At 40.9% G+C, this 25,286-nt stretch overlaps 1 protein-coding gene across 2 annotated transcripts; it reads left to right on the plus strand.

Annotated features, from left to right (window-relative positions):
* The first annotated feature begins 80 nt into the window (after nt 1-80).
* Nucleotides 81-23,385, plus strand: tgs1 (trimethylguanosine synthase 1). 2 transcript variants are annotated; one of them, XM_051953351.1, is made up of 16 exons: nt 81-224; nt 715-782; nt 6,477-6,592; nt 6,739-6,829; nt 8,967-9,026; nt 9,145-9,216; nt 9,454-9,987; nt 11,838-11,970; nt 14,780-14,866; nt 15,475-15,622; nt 16,499-16,847; nt 16,942-17,106; nt 18,487-18,633; nt 21,131-21,347; nt 22,161-22,239; nt 22,919-23,385. In XM_051953351.1, exons 1-16 carry the CDS (start codon nt 112-114, stop codon nt 23,033-23,035), a joined length of 2,496 nt encoding a protein of 831 aa, XP_051809311.1. In that variant the 5' UTR covers nt 81-111; the 3' UTR covers nt 23,036-23,385. The 2 variants fall into 2 exon arrangements, with proteins under 2 accessions (XP_051809311.1, XP_051809312.1); XM_051953352.1 differs by having other exon boundaries at nt 6,739-6,799.
* Nucleotides 23,386-25,286: the final 1,901 nt, after the last annotated feature.

The following is a 25,286-nucleotide window of genomic DNA, read 5'->3' on the forward strand; positions in this document are numbered from 1 at the left end:
CCGCTGTGTCTCCTTTGAAATAAGTGAATCTGCAGTTGGTTTAAGACGTGAGCAGCTAGCCAGTCTGTCGACGTGTGTTTCCGTGTTGCTGTGCGCGTAGAGCTGACCACGATGATGCTGGAGCGGAGCAGATTGACAGTGATGGCGGATATCATCTTAAGCAGGAGACACTCGTCTAACGGGGATGAGACGATTCACTGTCGCTGCTCAAGAGCCTTCGTGCAGTGAGCTCTCCCATCTTTCATATTTTCACATTTTTTCTCTCTGCCTCTCTCTCTTACACACACACGCACACACTCACTTGCTCGCTCACACACACACACACACACACACACACACAAACACAGGCACAAACGTATTCTGACAGAAGGTCAGGTTTCAGCCATCTAATTGTAATACATCTAAATCCTTCTGTATATCAATCACATTTGTAGCAAAAACATTTCAGCCCTCTCCTCAAAACCTTCCACGAAGAAGCCAGGGGTGCTTTTTAAATGCTGTGGATGAAGACATTGAAAATATCCTTCCAATTATTTCCACAATTTCTCCAACAATATTTGAACTTGTTGGGCTTGCACTAGCTATTGTCTTGAATGTATGAGCAAATTTAATTGTGAATCAACATTGCTGCACATTGAAGTATGGAAGAAACTGTTGAGTTCTTCTCCTCCATCAGCTGATGTGATGAGATCTTGTGTTTCTGTTTGCGTGCAGGGATCGAGAATTATATCGTTCTGATAACAGACAGCTCTCCGACGACCAAACAAATACTAAAGTCCAAGGTATGTCATATTTTATTTAGTTTAACACTCGAATTGCTTTGATAGTGACTGAAGTCAAAATGATTACACGGTGGGGCATGTACTTTATAGCCATTTTCTGGTACTGGATAGGTAACATTGTTTCATGCGTCTTGTAAACATGGCTTAAAGTATTCTGGACTTCTGGTGTGCTGCATTTGGCTTTGTAAAAAACAACTGAATCTGTCTACCAGTGGAATGAGGGGAGCGCAGCTTTTGCTCTCAACTAAACAATATCACTGGCCAGTGGGGGTTGAGTAAGGGTGGGTCTTAGAAAGACGTTGAGATCCAGCCGCAGTTGAGTCCATACCAGAGTTTCATGCGGTTTCATGCGGAGTAATGTACGCTAATATCAAGACCATAGAGAACAGATTCTTTAAGCCAGGGGAAGATGCCAAGGGTGCTCAGTCATTGTATAATTTTCAACGAATAAGTCTTAGTAAGTCTGCAACAATCGATTTGTAGTAGGATCACAATCATATGATTGTAAGCAGCCAGCAGACATAGTGTTCACTTGTTGTCATAGAGTGACATTGTGCCACTATCTCACAATGACACAGAAATGTTTAACAAATCTGTGGATCCAGACTATAAGCCGCATCACTGCCAACATCTAATCAGGGGGTCCTTGTGTCATTTCCGAACTTCCCTGAAAGTTTCATCCAAATCCGTTTGTCTTTTTTTTTTTGAGTAATGTTGTGCACAGACAAATACACACGTGGACAAAATTGTTGGTACCCCTCAGTTAAAGAAGGAAAAACCCACAATTCTCACTGAAATCACTTGAAACTCACAAAAGTAACAATAAATAAAAATTTATTGAAAATTAAATAATCAAAATCAGCCATCACTTTTGAATTGTTGATTAACATAATTATTTAAAAAAACAAACTAATGAAATAGGGCTGGACAAAAATGATGGTACCCATAACTTAATATTTTGTTGCACAACCTTTTGAGGCAATCACTGCAATTAAACGATTTCTGTATTTGTCAGTGAGCGTTCTGCAGCTGTCAACAGGTATTTTGGCCCACTCCTCATGAGCAAACAGCTCCAGTTGTCTCAGGTTTGATGGGTGTCTTCTCCAAATGGCATGTTTCAGCTCCTTCCACATATGTTCAATGGGATTCAGATCTGGGCTCATAGAAGGCCACTTTAGAATAGTCCAACGCTTTTCTCTCAGCCATTCTTGGGTGTTTTTGGCTGTGTGTTTTGGATCGTTGTCCTGTTGGAAGACCCATGACCTGCGACTGAGACCAAGCTTTCTGACACTAGGCAGCACATTTCTCTCCAGAATGCCTTGATAGTCTTCAGATTTCATCGTACCTTACACACTTTCAAGACACCCTGTGCCAGATGCAGCAAAGCAGCCCCAAAACATTACTGAGCCTCCTCCATGTTTCACCGTAGGGACAGTGTTCTTTTCTTCGTATGCTTGGTTTTTGAGTCTATGAACATAGAGTTGATGTGCCTTACCAAAAAGCTCCAGTTTGGTCTCATCTGTCCAAAGGACATTCTCCCAGAAGCTTTGTGGCTTGTCAACATGCATTTTTGCAAATTCCAGTCTGGCTTTTTTATGAGTTTTTTTCAGCAGTGGTGTCCTCCTTGGTCGTCTCCCATGAAGTCCACTTTGGCTCAAACAACGACGAATGGTGCGATCTGACACTGATGTACCTTGGCCTTGGAGTTCACCTTTAATTTCTTTGGAGGTTGCTCTGGGCTCTTTGGATACAATTCCAACGATCCGTCTCTTCAATTTGTCATCAATTTTCCTCTTGCGGCCACGTCCAGGGAGGTTGGCTACTGTCCCGTGGGTCTTGAACTTCTGAATAATATGAGCCACTGTTGTCACAGGAACTTCAAGCTGATTAGAGATGGTCTTATAGCCTTTACCTTTAAGATGTTTGTCTATCATTTTTTTTCGGATGTCCTGGGACAATTCTCTCCTTCGCTTTCTGTTGTCCATGTTCAGTGTGGTACACACCTTTTCACCAAACAGCAGGGTGACGACTTGTCTCCCTTTAAATAGGCAGACTGACTGATTATGAGTTTGGAAACACCTGTGATGTCAATTAAATGACACACCTGAGTTAATCATGTCACTCTGGTCAAATAGTTTTCAATCTTTTATAGAGGTACCGTCATTTTTGTCCAGGCCTGTTTCATTAGTTTGTTTTTTTAAATAATTATGTTAATCAACAATTCAAAAGTAATGGCTGTTTTTGATTATTTAATTTTCAATAAATTTGTATTTATTGTTACTTTTGTGAGTTTCAAGTGATTTCAGTGAGAATTGTGGGTTTTTCCTTCTTTAACTGAGGGGTACCAACAATTTTGTCCACGTGTGTATTTGTCTGTGCACAACATTACTCAAAAAAAAAAAAGACAAACGGATTTGGATGAAACTTTCAGGGAAGTTCGGAAATGACACAAGGACCCCCTGATTAGATGTTGGCAGTGATGCGGCTTATAGTCTGGATCCACAGATTTGTTAAACATTTCTGTGTCATTGTGAGATAGTGGCACAATGTCACTCTATGACAACAAGTGAACACTATGTCTGCTGGCTGCTTACAATCATATGATTGTGATCCTACTACAAATCGATTGTTGCAGACTTACTAAGACTTATTCGTTGAAAATTATACAATGACTGAGCACCCTTGGCATCTTCCCCTGGCTTAAAGAATCTGTTCTCTATGGTCTTGATATTAGCGTACATTACTCCGCATGAAACCGCATGAAACTCTGGTATGGACTCAACTGCGGCTGGATCTCAACGTCTTTCTAAGACCCACCCTTACTCAACCCCCACTGGCCAGTGATATTGTTTAGTTGAGAGCAAAAGCTGCGCTCCCCTCATTCCACTGGTAGACAGATTCAGTTGTTTTTTACAAAGCCAAATGCAGCACACCAGATGACACACCTGAGTTAATCATGTCACTCTGGTCAAATAGTTTTCAATCTTTTATAGAGGTACCGTCATTTTTGTCCAGGCCTGTTTCATTAGTTTGTTTTTTTAAATAATTATGTTAATCAACAATTCAAAAGTAATGGCTGTTTTTGATTATTTAATTTTCAATAAATTTGTATTTATTGTTACTTTTGTGAGTTTCAAGTGATTTCAGTGAGAATTGTGGGTTTTTCCTTCTTTAACTGAGGGGTACCAACAATTTTGTCCACGTGTGTAGATGGAAGGACAAACGTACGCCCATTGTCACATAAAAGCTGGGTTATGTTTTCTGTACGAACGTGTCACGTGAAGATGAGACGCTTGGAAGTCCACTCGAGAGAACATGTGTTACTTTATACTCCATGCTTATAACTCACCACCAGGTGGTGATTAGTTGACAGCTCTGCTCCTCTCTTCACTCAAGTCACAACTACAAAGTCAATCATCGACCTTTGGCCCAAGGTGCTCTGGTATCAGGTACACTCTCTGTCATTGCTCACATGAGCATTGAAGTCCCCCAGGAAAACTATGGAGTCCCCAGGTAGCACCCCTTCCAGAGACTCCAAGATGGCTGAATGCTCTGAGCTGCTGTTCGGTGCATAAGCACAAACAACTGTTAGAGCTGTCCCCTCCACGACATACAGACAGGGAGAGACGATACTCTTGCTCTCTGGGGAGAACTCCAACAGAGCAGCACTCATGTGGGGGCTTGCGAGTATCCCGACACCTGCCTGGCGCCTCTTATACTGAGCAACTCTGGAAAAGGAGAGAGTCCAACCCCTCTCCAGGATTTTGGTTCTGGAACCCTTGATGTGTGTGGAGGTGAGCTCAACTATATCTAGCCGGTAGGGCTGCACGATTTTGGAAAAAAACCTAATTGCGATTTTTTTTTGACCAAAATTGCGATTGCGGTTCGATTTGCGATTTTTTTGATTTTCTGCTTTCAAATGCATAAAACTGCAAATTATGATTGAAAAAAGACAAGCTGACACATAAAAACAATACACAAATAATCTACAGCAGTGGTTGGCAACTGGCGGCCCGCGGGCCAAAACTGGCCCGTCAGGAATAATATCTGGCCCACCAGGTGATTTTGAAAATTTGATTTGGCACGGAGCCAAGTCAGTCCGTCACCGCAACACGAAACTCGCGTGGTCGGCTGCTGCCGGGCATTTCCGCGTTTGCGCTACACGGTTGTACACGGTTGTACCAGCCAGATTTCACTGAGCAACAGTGTGTGCAAAACATGTGTGTCTCGGCAGTCATTACATCTGTGATGAGAATTGAGACATGTGTCCCAAGCAGCGGCGATCAGCTGTAGAGGCTCCGCTGCTCGCGGTACACACACACAAGACTAAGGGAAAAAAAATAATCTCACCAATAGCCAAGTGGAGCCTGTGTCCAAAACATTGCATCATGCTGCTGTCGGTGGTGATTCCTCAAGTGTTGGTACAAATTAGACGTGTTTCCTCTGGATCTGGCTACTGCATGACGACATATTTTGCATTTGGCTCGCTTTTGCTCCACATCGTTCTTCTCAAACCCAAAGTAAGTCCAAACAACTGAAATAGAGTTCTTTCTAGATACCAACTGCTCCGCACCCTGTTCTGTTACTGAAGATGTTCCTTCAGCCATTTTTACGCCGTTAATGTGTCACAAAGAAAACTTTTTGCTCCTCACGGCATCGCAAAGTACACGTGCGGGTTTGTTGTTAGCTACTGGCTAAAGCTAGCTGCGGTAGTGCAGTGCATACGCACTTGCTTCCTGTTGCCATTTCTGATTGGCCAGTGGCCAGGAGGATCACGAGACTCAATGTTTTTGATTGGCAAATAGGTCTGTCACTCAAATAGGGATTTAAAAAAAAACCTCACCCTCGTGAGGTTAGGTTACCGCAGTAGTTAAAACCTCAATGTCGATGCGATGTCGATTAATCGTGCAGCCCTACTAGCCGGTATTGCTCCACCTCCCACACCAGCTCAGCTTCCTTCCCTGCCAATGAGGTCACATTACCCATCCCCAAAACCAGTCTGCGCAACCAGGGGGCGGTGTGCTTAGGCTGCCCCTGTCTACTGCCTGGTAAGTATAGGCCCTGACCCCGATTTCTAGCCCGGTGAGTGGTGGCCCGTGTTACTTTTTTTGGGCCGTGCCTGAATGAGCCTCACAGGACCCCAAGGCTCAGCAACCAGGCGGTCTCTGATGAGCTTCCCCCCAGGCCTTGCTTCAGGAAGATGTCCCGATTTCACCCCAAGCAAGGTGGTGGCTTTCCCTTTTTTTTTTTTTTTTTTTTTTTAGTTGTCATCAATGTTTTCTGAATTGCTTTTTGTCTGGTCTCTCAGGACCAATTTGCCTTGGGAGACCCTACCAGGACCTACCAGGACAACATTGCCCCGAGGATCACAGGAACACTCAAACCACTCCACCACAATAAGGTGGTGATTCATCGAGGGGGCTTTATGAACAGTAAAATAAAATCATCTAGTTTGAGCTCAGCTTACCTGAAAGGTGTTTTTTTTTTTAAAAAAAAGCTTCCCCAAATTGCGTCACATAACTCACAGTACATCATTTGTGCTTGCTGCTAAAATACTGTGAAGATACAGAGTTCAGACATGTGGCATGTTGAAAATTTTAGGGATATGTTCATGGTTTGACCTAGTAAGATTGCCGTCGTAATTTTGGAGATTGACAATTATGCTGTTACCACAGATTTTCCCTTAACTTACAGAAGCAGACGATAAAGAAGAGGAGGCAGAGAAGGAGATGCTGGATGATGAGACTCAGCTTATGGCCAGCATGGGTCTGCCTTTGGCCTTTGTCAGCTCATCTGATAAAAGGACAGTGGTAAGTCAGACCTGCTGCCGCACTTTCCCTTTCACAACATGTCTGTGTAATGATATGCTGTTTCAATTACTTTTTGTGAAATATCAAACTAAATGAAAAAAAAAATATTAGAGCAGTTTGTGCTGCTACTTTTGGTCATGTGACAGGGGAAGAGGTCTAACAGGATGGCTGTCACATGCTGGGAAGAAGCAGCTGAAGAAGAGAAAGGTCAATACGGTCTAGAGGTTGACAACAAAGGTAATACAATAACTTTGAGTTGTTATTAGTAATTACCAATATTCATAGAACAGTTTACTGAGATCTTTTCTGTGAATAAGGCCTTATTCAAGAGAAAAAGAATGTTCAACTATGTAGCTTGACCAGCTTTCTTAAAAAATCATTTCAGACATACATGCCATTTCACTAATCAGTTTTATGCCTGAATGCACACCCTTATTATGCCTCTGTGAAAGTTGCGTCAACAATCTTAGTAGGTCGGACCTTGTACCATTTCCATATCACTTCCAGCATAACACCAGTCTGAAATGAAGAGATAGGCTCGCTCAAATAGCAGTATTTCAAGTTGTGTGACATGATCAATGGAAGGATTTTTCCACATTTTGGCACCACTATTCAAAAAACACCACAGAGTGCTTAATGCACAGTTTGTGTACAAAAATCACAACACACCTTTCTCAATCACTTTGCTCTACAATTTCAAGTTTCTGACATGTCCATAAAACTAGACTCATGACAAAGACGTGAGCATCTGAGCTTCATTATATTCACCAAAAATGAACAGAATTTGAATTTTTCCCCCACAATGAAGTTTGTTGCTTCCTGCTTAGAACCATTGTCCCTGAATGTATTTAATAAATAATACCTGCTGCGTAAGACAGCAGTTTGATCCCTTTGTGTGTCTTCAGAAAGAGAGAGTTGCACCAACTTTCACTCTTTTATTACTTCTAGTACCCACTAAGGCTCATATCTTAAAGCATTATTTGTTGTTCTTTTCCAGACTCTCTTTCAGGATAATCTTTGGCTGCCTCCTAACTTAGCTGCTAGCAGGTGGCATAACCTTAGCCACTGAAACAGTAGCTAATGTAACAGCAACAGTTGCAACAGCAGTGTTTGTTCAGTTTTTGCATCTTGTATTTCTGTTGAATGTCTGCTGAAATGTCTGTTAGTTAGATGTGTGTATGTGGGTGGGCATTGGTTGAGACCACAGGGGGACAATAGAGAGAGTGAGAGCTGGCTGCATCAGGTTCAAAGTCACACATTTAAATTATTTAGCAATAATAGATCAATAAAAATAGCAATACAGATAATTGAAAAATTACCAAATATCGGCCTCAATAACCTAATAAAGACTGATAAATGCCCCATATCCCTAGCCTAGCCGCGCTAGACAACCCACAGCAACGAATTTAATTCTCTGCCAGGGTGGGTCTAGTTACCCTCCATAAGGCTTGAGGTTGGATGCTCCTAAAACTGGCCGGACGAATCACCATGAAGTGTAGAGTCAGAAGGCGGGAGTAACTAAGTGACGACAGAGGCGCGACTCTTCTGACAGAAACAACCGGAAACAACTAGCCTAGCCGAGCTAGACAACCCACGGCAATGAATTTAATTCTCTGCCAGGGACGACAACAAAAACAACAGTCGTTAAGCTCCATTAGCACCGACTCTGAATAATCTTTCTGTTGACATGTCTATAATATACTTGAGCTTCACCCATTGACTGTATAAATAAGGCTTCACCGAACTACTGCATCCTCTGATTTCCGGCGCTCTAGGAGCCTATTCGTTGCGCTGATTGGTTGTATACCTACCCAATTGCTGCAGAGTGATTTGATAGACATCCTTTTAGCCTGCCTCCCTCCCTGTCGAGCGTGCCTTGAGCATGGGTCTAGCGCGGCTAGGCTACCATATCCCGTCTCTGAAAGGGACAATATTTGACTTACCAGCTTATGCACAGTTTTGTCTGTTTCATGAAACATGGGGATTAACAGCATCCCAGCATCCAACAAATCTTTGAAATTGCTTCTTAAAACACTCTTGAAGGATGTTGCTTTGTTTCTATTTATTTAGTATTCATTTATGTTTTATTACATTTTTTTCTGCAGTCGTCAACCAAATGGTCATGACCATCTTTAACTTAGAATGGCTCTTACAACTCTTAATTTTCTATGATGGAATGATGTCACCAAGGAAAACACTGATTAAGACAACTTTCTACATCACTAATACTGATAATTCAAGTTGCTCTATCTATTATAATTTTGTCATATTTCCAATAGACCTGTATTAAATACATGACATTACCTAAATGCCTTATTGTTTGTTTGTTTTTTTTGTAACAAAGTGAAAAAGTAACAATGTGTTTCAATTACAGAAGAGTTACAGGAGGCACTGGAAACTCAAGACTGTCATGATGTTCATGGTCTTTACGAGTGTATGTAATCATTGTTAATGACTGTAAATATTAAGGTTATTGTTATGCATTCAGTGTTCTATTGTGATTTAATGCTGCTTAGTGATTCTTTTTTTTTTTTTTTTTTTTTTTTACATAGCTGATGAGCCGCTGGTGTGTGATTTATGGGTGACAGGAGGGATTCAAGATGCTGGGTGGGAAAACTACTGGGGTAAGAAGTGAGACATGAAGATTACAATTGTAATCTCATTCATTGCCCTTTACACAATTGTATTGTCAAAATTAACCCAATGAAATTTATGTTTTTGTTTTGTGTGATGTAAGTATGGAACTTCTCTTTGTAGCAGGTGGTCATATATGGTATAAATAGAGTTTAGAGAAACCATTCCAAATCTCAAACTACAAGTTGCTTCTTTTTTCTTATTCATTTTTTCTATATCCCCTGAAGCTCAACAAGGAGAAACTCTGCTATGGAGCAACTGGCTTGAGAAACATCCAGAGACTAAACTGCTGTTTGCAGTAGACCCTGGAACAGTGACTGCTCCTTGGGACAACCCAGATACAAAGGCTGCCTGGGACAAGCATGCTGCAGAGACCTATTACTCTTACTGGGAGCTGTACATGTATTGGGCAGCACAAGGCTGGACCACTGAGCAGTCTGTTGGTATTGGGAACACTGGTGGGGAAGAGGCAGCAGGGTTGATGGACAGAGATATTCCAGCACAATCAGCTGGACAAAGGAAGGGGCAAACTGAAGCTCAGAGCCAAAAAAGAGAAGATGACGTTGAGGTTTTGAACGATCTGTTTGAACAAACCTGCATGTTAAAGACAGGTGATCAGAGTGACAGACAGTGCGTGAGTGTGGTTGATCCCAAACAGCAGTCAGAGAGAGAGCTCTGTGGGTCAGATGAGCCTTCTGATGGTGGGAATGATCGCAAGAGATCTGCTGCCTCCTCACAGCAGAACACAGCTGAACAAACGGGTAAGAACTAAGTGTGTGTGTTTGTGCATGTGTGGCACTGTCAGTAGTGCACTGCCATTGTTATGTTAACATGTAGACTGTTTTGTCTTTTATGTTTTAACACAAAATTTCTATAGTGCCAATTTTTAGTCTTAGGATGTGCGATATGAAAATTGGCAAAGATTTTTGTTTGCGAAACTTTTTTGTGATTTAAAATCCGAGGACAACTTAAGGCAAATTAGATTCTTGAGTATAAAAACTGCTTAAACCTGACACACTTGTTTATTACTGAGAATATGACTTTTTCTGTGTGAGAATTTTCCAAAACTAGCTAACTGAAATTAAAGTTATGCAAGGGAATGTTACTGCAATACAGGAAATCTCGAGCCAAAATGTTCTTCTCTGTGATCCACCTGTCCAGTGGACCAAAATACTGAATTCAAAATACTGAATTCATGTCAAGTTCTGTCTATTTTCAAAAATCACTAAGACCAAAGGTGTACAACCTTTTTGCTGCTACTGCCTCTTCTGAGATTACGTCACTCTCTTAACATACAATACCTATGAAAAATATTTTTTAAATATGTGTTGTATGTTTCCCTCATAAATTTTCAGCTTTGTTTTGACATTGAATCACTGTCAGTTCAGTTTGCCTTTTTTTTCCTTACAATCTTTTATCAGAGAAAAACACTCTTTTATTTCAAGGGGAAAACGGATCTCTGCAAAGTCATATAAGTTAATTCCAAGTAGAAAACGTAAAATAATAGATTGTATAAGTGTTCCCCTTCAAGACAGTATTTAGTAGGTGCACCTGTGGCCACAGTTACAGCATTCAGCATGTGGTGTGTGTCTCAAATCAGCCTTACACACCTGGACACCTAAACAACCCTTTTCAAGTGCAGCTACAAATTGTCAATTAGATTAAGGTCTCCTTTGACTTGGCCATTCCAGAACATTTGCAATTTACCATACAACCGTTTGCATCTCTTGGGCCTTTTTTTGCTAATAAGCAGATCTTCTAAGTCATAGTTCTTTTGCAGACTGCATCAGATTGTCCTCCAGAATTTTCCTATTTTTTGCTGCTTTCATTTGTATGCACTATCTCTACAAGCACTCCCAGGTCATGATGCTGTCGCTACCATGCTTCACGGTGGGGACGGTGTATTTGTGTTGATGTGTAGTGTTTGGCATCTGCCAAACATAGCATCTGATGTCCAAAAAACTCATTTTTTGGATCATTGGACAAAAAAACCTTTTTCCAGTTGACTTCAGAGTCTCCTGCATACCTTCTAGTGAGCTCTGGTCAGTGGCTTTTTTCTTTGCCACTCTCTTGTAATGCTTTGACTGGTGAAGAACAGCCAATGCTTGTATGTTCAGTCTCTGCCATCTCAGTTGCCAAAGCTTGTAACTTCTTCAAAGGAGTCATGGGTGTCTCGGTGTCCCTCCCTTACTAGTGACTTTATTCCACTACTATTACTATCATCGCTTGAGACTCATTCACTCATATAATTTGTATCCCTTTCACAAATTTTGAAACCTTTAGCACTATGTGGCTGCATCTGTCCCCCAAAGGGGGATCAATACTAATACAAGTACCTGTTTTACATTTTATATATTTTATTAATTGACAATACTTGAAATCAATTTTACTTTGACATGACAGTCATTTTTGTAAATTATTGTCAAAAAGACAAATTCTATTAATTTTATCATTCAAATTTTGGAACTATATTTTATTGTCCTTTTAAAAGTGTATTTCAGACATAATATTAGGTTTGGCTGGATATCAGATGTGTTTTTTTTAATGTATGTGAGTTCTATGAGTTGTGATAGTAAATATGGTGTATGTATGTGTGACATTTGTATGTCAGCTTCAGATCCCCAGCAGGCTGCTGTTAGACCTGAGAGACAGTATGACGCAAGGAAGATGCCAGATAAAGGAGAGGATGATGATGATGATGATGACAAACCGGATCGAGGAGGATACAGTAAACTCAAACGCAGGTGAGTATGACCATTCTCTGAGTGACACAGATTCACAACTAAGGGAATACTTTATATCTGCAAACCTATTGAGCTCCACGTTCCTAATCCGACTAAAAGAAGTCATGCAGTTACAGTAGCACAAACTGTATGTGTGGTGTTGCCACAGGTACTTACAAGTATGCAGTGAGTGAAAACACATAAATATAAATTTTTATGTTTGGTCCTGATTTGCTGTTAAGTTCATTTACACTGCTGGTACTGCAGCTAATAGAAAACAGAAAATTGATTAATCTATTGGTTATTTATTACAGTCAGACATAAATGCTGCGAGTATCATGTTTAGTTGTACAAGTGCACTGAGTAGTAAAATAAATATATTAATTAAAACAATAAGCAGTTGTCTACCAGCATTCTTCTCTTGCATAATTTGCTTAGTACCTGTTACCATAATGAATGTTTATATTCTTAATAGCTCGCCATATAGCCACCTCTGCCTCTTGACTGAAGTAGATGGCACACGATCAGTCCATTTTGGGCAACAGAAAAGTCACACAAGGCATCAATCATTCCTTTTATGTGAGGATCTGAGTCTACAGATCTGCTGGTTAACAAATAACATTGACAACCACTGTTGTGATGTCCTTAATTTGTGATTGGGGTCTTACATTTTGTCAAGCCAACTGACACGCTTTGTAGCACAACACTCTGCGAGCCTATATTTCTCGCCTCAATATCTTTTACATTTTAATCAAATTCCATTTAACTTGTTTAATTAGTAGAAAAACTTTCAGTATTGCTGCTTGTAAAGGAACATAAAATTAGTTATGGCACCCTTATGTTTCTAGATAACTCCAGGCTTCCATGAGATCTTAGTAATTTTTCAGGTGCAGATATTAAGTTTGAATTATGCATGCTTTACCCCTGATGGGATTCTAAGAAATACATCAAAATAGACATCCCTAAGAAAATAGAATGTTTGGAATGGAATAGAATAGTCCTTATACAGACACAGTTTACAACAAAATAAAGGACAACTCTCATGGTGCAAAGTACAAATAAGACCAAGTAGATAAAAATAGAAATACACTATATCGTCAAAAGTTTTCGCTCACCCATCCAAATAATCAGAATCAGGTGTTCCAATCACTTCCATGGCCACAGGTGTATAAAATCAAGTACCTAGGCATGAAGACTGCATTTACAAACATTTGTGAAAGAATGAGTAGCTCTCAGGAGCTCAGTGAATTTCAGCATGGAACTGTGATAGGATGCCACCTGTGCAACACATCCAGTCGTGACATTTCCTCGCTCTGAAATATTCCACAGTCAACTTTCAGCTATATTATAAAAAAAGTGGAAGTGTGTGGGAATGACAGCAAATTAGCCACGAAGTGGCAGGCCACGTAAACTGATGGAGCGGGGTCAGTGGATGCTGAGGCGCATAGTGCCAAGAGGTCGCCAACTTTCTGCAGAGTCAATCGCTACAGACCTTCAGACTTCATGTGGCCTTCAGATTAGCTCAAGAACAGTGTGCAGAGAGCTTCATGGAATGGGTTTCCATGGCTGAGCAGCTGCATCCAAGCCATACATCACCAAGTGCAATGCAAAGCGTGGGATGCAGTGGTGTAAAGCACGCCGCCACTGGACTCTAGAGCAGAGGAGATGCGTTCTCTGGAGTGACCAATCGTGCTTCTCCATCTTGCAATCTGATGGACGAGTCTGGGTTTGGCGGTTGCCAGGAGAACGATACTGCACTGTGCCAAGTGTAAAGTTTGGTGGAGGGGGGATTATGGTGTGGGCTTGTTATTCAGGAACTGGGCTTGGCCCTTTAGTTCCAGTGAAAGGAACTGTGAATGCTTCAGCATACCAAGACATTTTGGACAATTCCATGCTCCTAACTTTGTGGGAACAGTTTGGAGCTGGCCCCTTCCTCTTCCAACATGACTGCACCAGTGCACAAAGCAAGGCCCACAGCGACATGGATAACAGGGTCTGGTGTGGATGAACTTGACTGGCCTGAACAGAGTCCTGACCTCAACCTGATAGAACACCTTTGGGATGAATTAGAGCGGAGAACTGAGAGCCAGGCCTTCTGGTCCAACATCAGTGTGTGACCTCACAAATGCACTTCTGGAAGAATGATCAAAAACTCCCATAAACACATTCCTAAACCTTGTGGACAGCTTTTCCAGAAGAGCTGAAGCTGTTATAGCTGCAAAGGATGGACCAACGTCATATTGAACCCTATGGTTTAAGAATGGGATGTCACTTCCGTTCATATGTGAGTCAAGGCAGGTGAGCGAATACCTTTGGCAATATATTGTATCTATACAAAAGGAGTCGATAACATAGTGAGAAGAACAAGCATTATAACAGCAAATGGCAGCGATATATTCCACTGTTGACAGTTGACTGCAAACAGCTATATGTTCAGTACCCGTATTGCACTTGGGTTTATGCTGGAAGCAGTGAGGATTTTATGTGCTTCAGTACCAGTCTTTCAAAGCACTTCATCAAAGTTGAAGCGAGAGCTACAGGTCTGTAATAACTCAGACTGCTGACAGACTGTTTCTTGGGGATGGCCACAATAGTGACAGATTGTAGGCAGCTGGGGACTGTGCAGGCAGCCAGTGAGAGGTTAAAGATGGTCGTTAAAACCTCTGCACAGCTGGCACAGAGACGGGTTCACACTCCAGAGCACCCTCCTGACCTCTGTGCTTACAGTGAGGGCCAAGTTGTCTGTCCCTGGACTTAAAAACAAAGACATTTAGATTTTTAAATAACAGTCATTTTACGCCTAAAAGTACTATATTGTGCTTACCTGCAGTCATGAGCTGGATGTGGAGGAGAGCCCACATCTGACACCTGAGGAAGCTTGGAGTAAACTCAGACTCAAACACAACCCAGAGCCTCAGTAAGTCTGGTCTATTCCACCTGCTACCGTTGTTATTCTGTGTCCCTTTGTGTTAACTGGATCTATTAACTGACTACTTGCTGTATGTTTATGTTGGAAAACTGAAAGAGACAAAACAACTACTCTTGGAGCATTAACAACTGCTTTTTCTTGATAGTTAGTGAAATATGGAGGACATGAGAAACCAAATGCTATTAATACTACATCATGCATGATAGCTATCCAATAGCGAATCAGTCAAATCAACAGTTTAGCAGTTACCAAGCAATGAATTCAACCCAAATCAGACAGTTAGTATCCAATTAATAAATTAAAATTGCCAAGCCATTACCAGCACATTTGCTATCAACCTGAAGCATTTTTTACAGTATGAGCAGTCAGTGATCAAAAAATTAACCATCAGCAGTGGATGTAATATGCTGTCACCTGAGGGCAGAATGTAAAAAAAAAGTGCATTTCCAAAAATATTGAGGACATTACTTCAATATTAACTAAAATAATATTTAATATTAAACAGGCTAACAGAGAGTTCTGCGTAATATGTGTGTGATTTGTTATGTTGAAGCAGTTGTTTCACAGAGGAGGTTGTATTTGTTCATGTCTCTTAGGTTTGACAGTGTGATAAGCTTTAAAGGCAGACCTGGTCCAAAGTGTAAGAGGACTAGGAGAGCAGTCTGCAGCATCAACAAGCACACCAGGTTCTCTGTGATGGATGAAGATAGCGCACAGCCACAGATCAGCACCCCCGTCTGCAAGGTGCCGCCTGTAAATGTTTTAAGGCTTTACACTGTAAGACAGGTGACTGAGAGAGTAGTCTGCTGGCTCATCTAAGTTGTAAAGTAGGATATTTCCAACATGATGCAGGGTTCTGTAGATACATGCACCTGAAGGGACTTCTACGGGCGGTCAACAGTTATTCCCTGACCAGATGGGACATAGAGTGCAGGTTAGATACTCTTCACTGAAAACCTCATGGCTATCTTTTTACAAGCCAGTGGTGTAACTGGCAGGTATTTATGTTTGTGTCCGTACAGTTAGGTCCAACTATTTACGTAGTCATGCATTTAAAAAAAAAAAAAATTGCCTCTGGACACTACCACAATGAATTTGAAACAAAGCAGTAAAGATGTGACTGAGTTTTAGACTTTAAAAGTTTAATTGACGAGGTCTAGCAAAGATATTGTATGAATGAGCCCATTTTGTTGATTTGCCTTTAGTTGGCAGAATTTCCAAGAAATCCCAAGAGTTTAGTCCAGTGAGACAAACTGTGTCTACACATGGAGATGATTTATTTCTGTGGCTGCACACCCTAGAAATGAAGTCCAGCTAAGACAACTCCAAAATTACAAAGCGAAAACCTCAGTGAGTTACCAAAGAACCCCAAAGGAGGGCATCAAGGCTTTCAGGAGCTAATTAACATCTCTGCTCATGAGTCTAATATTCACAAATCATTAAACAGGCATAGTGTCAATGGCCAGACTTCGCAAAGAAGACACTGCAGATGAAAAGCTGGGAATATATTAATTGATTATTATGAATTATTTATAACAATCAGAAATGCAAAGTACTGAAATAAACCTTTATTAGTTTGAACATTGCACGCAAGAGAGAAAAATAATGTTTGTTTCACAGGTCAAAAATTTCCTTGAAATGGTCAAGAAAGCGACTCACTTTGACCAGTGTGAGGTGGAAGGAGGAAACTCATCAGAGGTCAAGCCTCCATTTCTTGTAGAAGTGATAGGAGAAGAAGAGAGGAGGAGGAGCAAGGAGCTGAAGAGTGTTGAAAAAGAAGAAGAGAGCTTGAAAGAAGAGGGCTCTAACTGTGCGTCCAGTTTAGAAGCAGAGAGGAGTAAATGCACTCTGCCAAACACTCCTTTTAACTTTGCCAGTGGGTCTGTGGACAGTGAAAGGAAGGAGGAGGTAAAGGATCAGCCCTGGAGACAGTTGACATGCCAACAAAACATGTCAGATGTGCCTGAAGGTAAACGGTGTCTGTCAAATGATTCTAATGGTATATGTTTCCAGACAATTCGGCTGAAAATACCTGCAATCTAACAATATGTCTATTTGTATAGAATTGAATATGAAAGATGTAAAGAAGCCAAAGAAGAAGAATGGTAGGCGAGGAAGGAACCAGGAGATCCCAGCAGAGATGGCAGCTGATCCAGAGCTGGCTAAGTACTGGGCTCAACGCTACAGACTCTTCTCTCACTTTGATGAAGGGATTAAGCTTGACCGAGGTTAGTGCTAAATTAAATTCTGATGCTACCAACAAAAAATGTCTATATTTAACCCTCAAAAAGCAATCTTGAATTTCCCTTGGGATTAATAAAGTATTTTTTATTTTTTCAATCTTGTTCTTTACTACCCTATTACACCCATTACGAGTCAGTAGCATAAGAAATGACAGTCAAGGGGGTAAGGAGTTTTATTTATTCATTGATTTGTTTTAAAGAAATTCACCTTTACAATTCATATTCATGTACCTTAACCTCCTGACTAAGGACCAATTTATGGTTTCCACATGCGTGTGTGCGAGCCGACAGACAAACTATACACAAGGACATGGTTCTACTCATACTTCAATAGAGCCACACCAGTCTGCTACGCGGCCAGCTGCATTTGATCTCATATTTAAAGCATAGCATACTATGCATAGCATAGTATGAGCATAGCATAGGATTTCTGAGGAAATGAGGACTCCCTACTGTTTTTGGGGTCCTTCGATGAAAGCATGTATAATCAAAGAACATGAAGATGAAATTAAGTCACACAGATACCTAAAGCATGACCATGGTTTTAACATGGCAGGAATTAAGTTCCACTAGCACAGACACCACAATCAATAAGTCTTTCATACTATATGAGTTTACGCATTAAAAAGTTGCGCCATGTGATTACTGTTCCAGCGAGTACTTAAAAACTCCATCACCTCTAAACTTGCTCTTACTGCTTGACTGAGATTTAACACTGACTAAGGTGGAAGAAGCAAGCAGATTTGACAAAACAAGCAAGCAGAAAGATAGAAAAGAACACTAGCCCCAAGTCGACTCAACAAAACTAAAGTCCCAATTGGAGATAAGTGGTATCACGAAGATGGTTGTCAACTTTCTTTAACTCAGGCTTTCTGCTTCAAATTCTGAGCATGTGGAGGCTTAGAGCTGCACATGACTTATCTCCAGCACCGAATGAAACGATGGTGTCTTGCCTACTTCAGTCAACAGGGTTTTTTGTGAGGAATATAAAAATTTACAATGGCAAAAATCTCTGCTACTATAAACAATGCAGGACACAAATGCTGGTCAAAAACTATTAACCCTGTCTGTATATATTAGCAGTACAGATTGACATTCGACTAATATTGGCAACAAGAGAGAAGACAAACACTGAGTGACCACCAGACTCCAGCTGAATCCATCTTGGCTATTTGATGTGGAGGGCTTGCTTGTTACTGTTTGATGTGGTACTAACACAAACAGTGATTTGGATTTGAGGGCAGGAGCAGGGGTTGAACTTCACAGCCTTATTCTAATGAAAACAAAGATTTCATTGAGGCAGCAGGAAATGTTGTAACTGAAAGAATGTCCTAAATTCTGTTGCACACATATATTCTGTTACAGAGGGTTGGTTCTCTGTTACTCCGGAGAGGATTGCTGAACACATCGCCCTCAGGGTGGACCACAGCTTTTCTGACTCTCATTTGGTCATAGATGCTTTCTGTGGTGTGGGAGGAAACGCCATCCAGTTCGCTCTCACTGGAAAGAGAGGTAAGATGTGTTCGAGTGTTTGTGATTCTGCACCTCTATTCACCTCTTACCTTATATATTAAAACCTTCCACCTTTGGATTTTGTGATTTGAGTCTTCAGTAGTAAACCAAGTATATCAGTGTTTTCAATGTATGAAATGATTTAGATGTGTAGATTTGTGTGTCATGCTCTTCATGTAACGATCATCTAAATCTCAATCATCAAGAAAAATAAATATGGCTGTGCTGGACACTGACACACGAAGCAGACCGGCATGTTGTGTGGACTGCCTGTCAATGGAATTTCAAGCCTTGTAAACGCAGCACAGAATTTTCAGTTACTCCTTTAAGTTACTTTTAATGATAATAGATTAGATTTATATAGCGCTTTTCTAGGCACTCAACGCTCTTCACAATGGATTCATTCACTCACACATTCTCACTCTGGTGGTGGTAAGCTACATTTGTAGCCACAGCTGCCCTGGGGCAGACTGACGGAAGCGTGGCTGCCAATCCGCGCCTACGGCCCCTCCGACCACCACCAACATTCACACACATTCAGACACCAGTGTGAGAGCGGCACTGGAGGCAAGGCGGCTAAAGTGTCTTGCCCAAGGACACAACAGCACATGACTAGGCGAGAGTGGGAATCGAACCGCCAACACTTCGATCATTCTACCACCTGAGCCACAGCCGCCCCGCAAACTGTGTCGAACTGAAAATTAACTGGGAAAGTGACAGTAACAGTGTAGTTGGCTACAAGAAAACACTTTAATGAATACATTTCGTTCTTAATTAACCCTTTAAGCTTCAGTGTACCGCCGGCGGTACACCTACTAATTTGCATAGGAATTTCAAGAATGTCCGACGGGTGCAAACGCGATTATACAAACACTATACACCGATGGAAAGCTTAGATTCTCATGAATCCGCCGGTATGAACCACTTTCAGATGCGATTACCACAGCGGGTGAGAAAAACACATTTGTCCGACAAAAACAAATATTCATCCATCCGTTCTCTATACACGGCTTCAACGCACACAGCGCGACTCACATTTCCGGGTTTATTATTACACACAAAAAAAAAGATTCCACAAAAAACCATAATCCAACCTTTTACATCCAGATGACACAAGCCAGTAAACTATTTTGTCCAAAACATGTCCTGAAGTCGGTATAAAATCCACGAATCGGTTGTTTTCAAGGAAATGCACCTCCCGATGCACGTCCAATATTCCCCGTATTTTTCGTAATTTTTTTTATTTAAAAATCGAATATTAGCGATTTTTTTGTACTGAAAACGGCTGGAAATGACTGAAGCTTAAAGGGTTAAACTTAAAACTTAAACAAAATAAGATATACAGGCTTGTGTGTGTGCAGTGTACAGTTTTTAAAAAATTAGGACAACCTAAGAGCACCTGTGCGTGTTTTTTTATTAACATATTTGGGCATATGGATATTTAATATCAATTTTAACAATACTGAGAGATTCAAGTAATATAACAAAACAATTAAAACTGAAAAAAAGACTAAAGCTTTCTGTAAAATGTAATTTTACAGAAATGCAATTCCTTGTGAGAAATGAATTAGGACACCTCCACATTTATTCTCACTTTAAATGGCTATAATGACACACAGTTGTATCACACCAGGTTCATGTGATTAGAACATTGTCACTAAGCATTTTGAAGGAGGCTTGCCTGATTTCAACCTCTGACATTTACTTTGGTATGCTTCTGACTTTTTGAAATCAGCCATTCCGGAATATTTTCAGTCTAGAAAATAGTCAAAAGTGGAGGGTGTTCAAAACAATTGCCAACATGCCCAGGTCTGGCCGTCAAAGCAAGCTCATCCCAAGAACAGACTGCAAGATCCTAAAAGAAGTCTCCAAAAAGCCTAAGATGTCATCACAGGACCTACAGCAGGCTCTTGCTACTGTTGATGTGAAAGTGCATGCCTCTACAATCAAAAAGAGACTGCACAAGTTTAATTTTCATTTCTGCATTCTGATAAGCAATAATGTAACCCAAATGGAGTATGCTGAAAAAAACTAGGACATTCCCCAGAAATCTGTAGTGAAAATAAAATGCAATAAAAATGTAAATAATGATGCTGTGCAATTTCGTAGAAATTTTGCTGTAAATACTGCTTTCTTTTCTTTTGAAGAAAATATTTTTATTTATATATATGCACTGTGTGCTGCACTCTTTCTCATTCAAATGTTCTATTTGCTGCCGTACACTGTAAATTTCCCCGCTGTGAGATTGATAAAGGTTCTATCTATCTATCTTATCTATCACTCCATAATTAAAACAAAATGCGATACAGAATTCCATAGGCTAATAAAAGATCTTGAAGTCTCTGAACTGTCCTCAGGTTTTAATAGTTCTGTTTCAATCCAGCGATTGAGTCATCATGCAGGTTTAGAAATGTTACACTCCCTGTACAGACACTCCAGCAAAATGAAAGTCTGAGTATTCACTGTGTGTTTCTCATGTTTCATGTCATACTCTCAGTCTTGGCCATTGATATCGATGCAATACGGTTGGATATGGCTCGACACAATGCTGCGATTTACCGTGTTGCAGACCGAATTGATTTCCTGCAAGGCGACTTCCTTCAACTGGCACCCCGTCTGCGTGGTGATGTGGTCTTCCTGTCACCACCATGGGGAGGACCAGACTACCTGACTGCTGAGGTGTTTGACATAAGTGCCATGATGGAGCCTGATGGATATCCTTTTATGTAGCAGCAGAAACAATGTTACAGCTTCAGGGACAGTGGTTTACCTGGTGCCGGTGGACAGAGTGAAACAGATTACTTAAAAGAGAAATTACAGTTTATTACAACTTTTTGTTTGTTTTAAAATACGTATTCGATCGTAGCTGAAGTGTAGGTTATGGTCTTTCTATCATATCATATATCTTCTGAACCTATTTTTAAGATAATTTCATAGATAAATGCACACAAATCAAAGCTCTTCATTTACTCCTTTTGGCAATTGTAAATGTATTAAAAGCCCATTTGCCTTACACAACTGCAGAGGGAAAATTGAATGATTATTTCAATTGTATTTTATGTATTTCTTGCTCTTTCCCTTGATACAGGTGTTCAGAGAATCCTAGATTAAAAAAAATAAAAATACTTGTTGCAGGGCTGTTCTGGTGAAGGTGTCCACTGTCCTCTGCTAGTGTTAGTGTCTGTCTAATGTGTAGTTCTTAAATTACTGTCCATGAAATGTGCTGTAGGTATTCATGGTGTCCAGAAACTCAATCCAAATGTTTTTACAGACTCCCTGCCCTTTTATCTAGCAACATCACTGTGACATAGTTGTCATATGGAAACATGAAATTTGATAGTCTAATTGGCGTGTCTCTACATTTGCTTTTTTTGGACACTGACATCTGAAGTGGCACAGCCCTCAGTGTAAAATGTCACCTCTGTATACAAGACCTAAAGACACTGAATATACTCTCAAATGAATCCAAAACACAGACTGTATTTATGTAACACACTGTCATATATTTTATTCTTAACAGTAGACACATTTGAGATTTTCCGCCTGGCCAAAATGATATCAGACAACATAGTGTACTTCCTGCCTCGCAATGCTGACATGGATCAGGTCTGTATCTTTATTATGTGTACATGAATGGTCAACGGGCAAGAGAAATAGCAGTATTTACTTTTGTAACAATGGAAACTTTGTTCAAAGATTAAACATGTCACAAGGCTTGAAATGTTAACTATCTAAATCCATGTTTTGATATCTTTTAGGTTTTGTTATACAGTCACAGTTTAACTTCTTAAGCAGGATATAAAATGGATTTTTAAATTTTGTTTCACATAGAGAATACACTGCCACATACACTCATTGGCCACTTTATTAGGTACACCTGTGCAATTGCTTGTTAACAGACGGTCTAATCAGCCAATCACATGGCTGCAACGCAATGCGTTTAGGTATGTAGATAAGGTCAAGACAACTTGCTGAAGTTCAAACCAAGCATCAGTATAGGGAAGCTAATCATGTCAAAATCTCTGAGAAATGTTTCCAACACTTTGCTGAAAGTATGCCGCAAAGAATTCAGGTTGTTCTGAAGGCAAAAAGGGGTCCGACCTTTTACTAGCATGTTGTAGCTAGTAAAGTGGCCATGTAGTGAAGGAAACAGTGGGTGACCACATCAAATTCTTTACTTGGAACCAAAAACTGTTATAGCAGCATGTATTGATAAATTTAGTGTAGACATTATTTTTCAACACCTGTCTGTTAATATAGTTTCTCAATGACCACTTCCCCACAGGTGGTATCTTTGGCAGGTCCGGGAGGGAAGGTGGAGGTGGAGCAGAACTTCCTGAATAACAAGCTGAAGACTGTGACTGCTTACTTTGGCAACTTGATAAAGTGTGACAGCAATTAACCATGGCAAGGGAGTAGACTTTTATGGATTTGTTCAGTGCAATTAGAAAGGAAAACAATCTTTCTCCTGTATTCCTCTGTTTTTATTGTGGCCTACTGGATTGGATTCACAACACATTGTATTCACTTTAGGGATCCAGAAAATTATGTTAAACAGCTTGTGTAGTTTTTAGGTTTTGGGAGGGGGATGTGTGTGTGTGTGTGTGTGTGTGTGTGTGTGTGTGTGTGTGTGTGTGTGTGTGTGTGTGTGTGTGTGTGTGTGTGTGTGTGTGTGTTATGAAAGTTTTAATTAACAATTTATACATCTGCTTTTTTAATTTTTCATCTTGACCTAATAAATGCTTTTCAAGATGTTTTGTCTTGAGGTTTTTTTTTGCAATTCTCGGTTTACAAGACAATATTTTATTGTACTGTTTAGTTTTATAAGGGTCATTCAAATGTGTTTTGGTCCCTCCTATGTTGACCTTTACTGTGCAGAATGATGTATGATGCATGCTCACACTTTTACCTTCAGGACTGATCAGGTAAGAAACTTTAGGTACCACAAAAGATTTCAGCTCTCCGATAACTTTCTGAAAGAAATGCCAAACCACTCCCTCAGCATTTCTCCAGTTGCAGTTATGGGGGATAGGCCAGGAGGCGCCGATGCCATCCCGACAAGGGCATTGAAGTACCTTGCCCACATGTTTCGCGGACTCTGCGAAACATGGAGCATTAGTTTAATGCTAACAAGTAGCTTTCATTATGAAAGAACCACAGCGAAAAGGTAAGAAGACAGAACTGATCTACATGTACCTTCATGTTTGGGTTAATAGCTTATCTCCTCTAGCCGGTATATGACTTGTGTGTGTGTGTGTGCGCGTGCATGCACGTGCCCTTCCCCATGCGTGCGTCTGTGCGCGTTGCGGCCTTATCCGGTTACGCGCCTGACTGCATAAGTGCTTTATTTTGACCCGTGTAGCATCTGTGTGCAGGGACGGATTGAACGTTATTTCATTCAGTCCACATCTGGGCCAGTGCGCTGGTATTTATGAAATAATTTTGTTTATTTATCCATATGCGGCCGAATGGGATGAGCATCCAACCATTCATCAGCCCTGTACAGGCACGCAGGCCCACATGCGCACTGTTGCCAACTCCTCAGTAAGGAAAGTCGCTATTGGCTGTCCAAAACATAGATATATCTATGGTCCTAAAAGTCGCTAGAAGTCGCTAAATGACGTCATCGTCTACTTTGCATATTTCCCAGTTTGCATGTAATTGTAATCAACGTTGTAGGAGAGAGGAATAACGTTGTGGAAGAGACCAAAAAGTGAGTATAAAACACCCAAAATATGTTTTTTCACTAGAGGCTAAATGCTGTGGTTTATTTTAGCATGACAGTGAAGAAACATTTTCGTTTATATGGCCCCGTAAGTCTGGATGGGATCTGTAGTGACTTTGCGCATGCGCGATTCATCTGCCGTCTGGCCGCGGAGTGATGTGGGTCTCCCCCTCCCCTCACTCGGACTGCTGCGGGGTTACTGGACTGACAGCCTGTGCTTTGGGAGGTGGAGAAGCTCACAGCAGCACCTGCTGCTTGTTGAAAACAGTAACTGCAGAATGAGCTGAGTCTTCCTATCAGAGTCTCCAAAACGGCAGAAAAAGTCGCTAGATTTGTTGCTAGTCGCTTTTGACAAAAAAAGTCGCTAGGAGCTTTGAAAAGTCGCTAGATTTAGCGAGAAAGTCGCTAAGTTGGCAACACTGCACATGCGTCACACCACACGCACACTCAGCCCCGCCCTCAGGTGACAGCTCTGGGTTGAGTAGAGTTTAGACTTGATATCGCGGTGTGTGCAGTAAAGCCCAGCCAGGCAGTTGGAGATGGAGAAGAATGTCAAAAAACGTAAAGGAGGGGCTGAAAAGCTCAGAGAAAAGCTTAGAAAAGCTCTCGAAGCGTCGGCCGGACAGAGTAAAACAATAACAGAAATGTTTGCTGTAGCCGCTTCCGGTGTTCAAGATTAACTGGTGATCCGATCAACTGGTGATTTTCAGTTAGTGAGGCAGATGTTACACCGGCAATAGACCCTTTATTTGTTTACAAACATTGTGACGTTTTTTGTGGGCGGGGCTTATGCTGGAGGCAAAAGCGGAGCGAGAAGTCAAGTGGGACTGGGAGTATATAGTTTGCGCTGGGAGTTTGCGCTGCAAACTCGAGCATTTTTAACCCGTTAAATTTCAGTGTACCGCTGGCGGTACACTTACTAATTTGC

Source organism: Acanthochromis polyacanthus, chromosome 9 (assembly GCF_021347895.1).
Source record: "Acanthochromis polyacanthus isolate Apoly-LR-REF ecotype Palm Island chromosome 9, KAUST_Apoly_ChrSc, whole genome shotgun sequence".
In the NCBI taxonomy this organism is placed as follows: domain Eukaryota; kingdom Metazoa; phylum Chordata; class Actinopteri; family Pomacentridae; genus Acanthochromis; species Acanthochromis polyacanthus.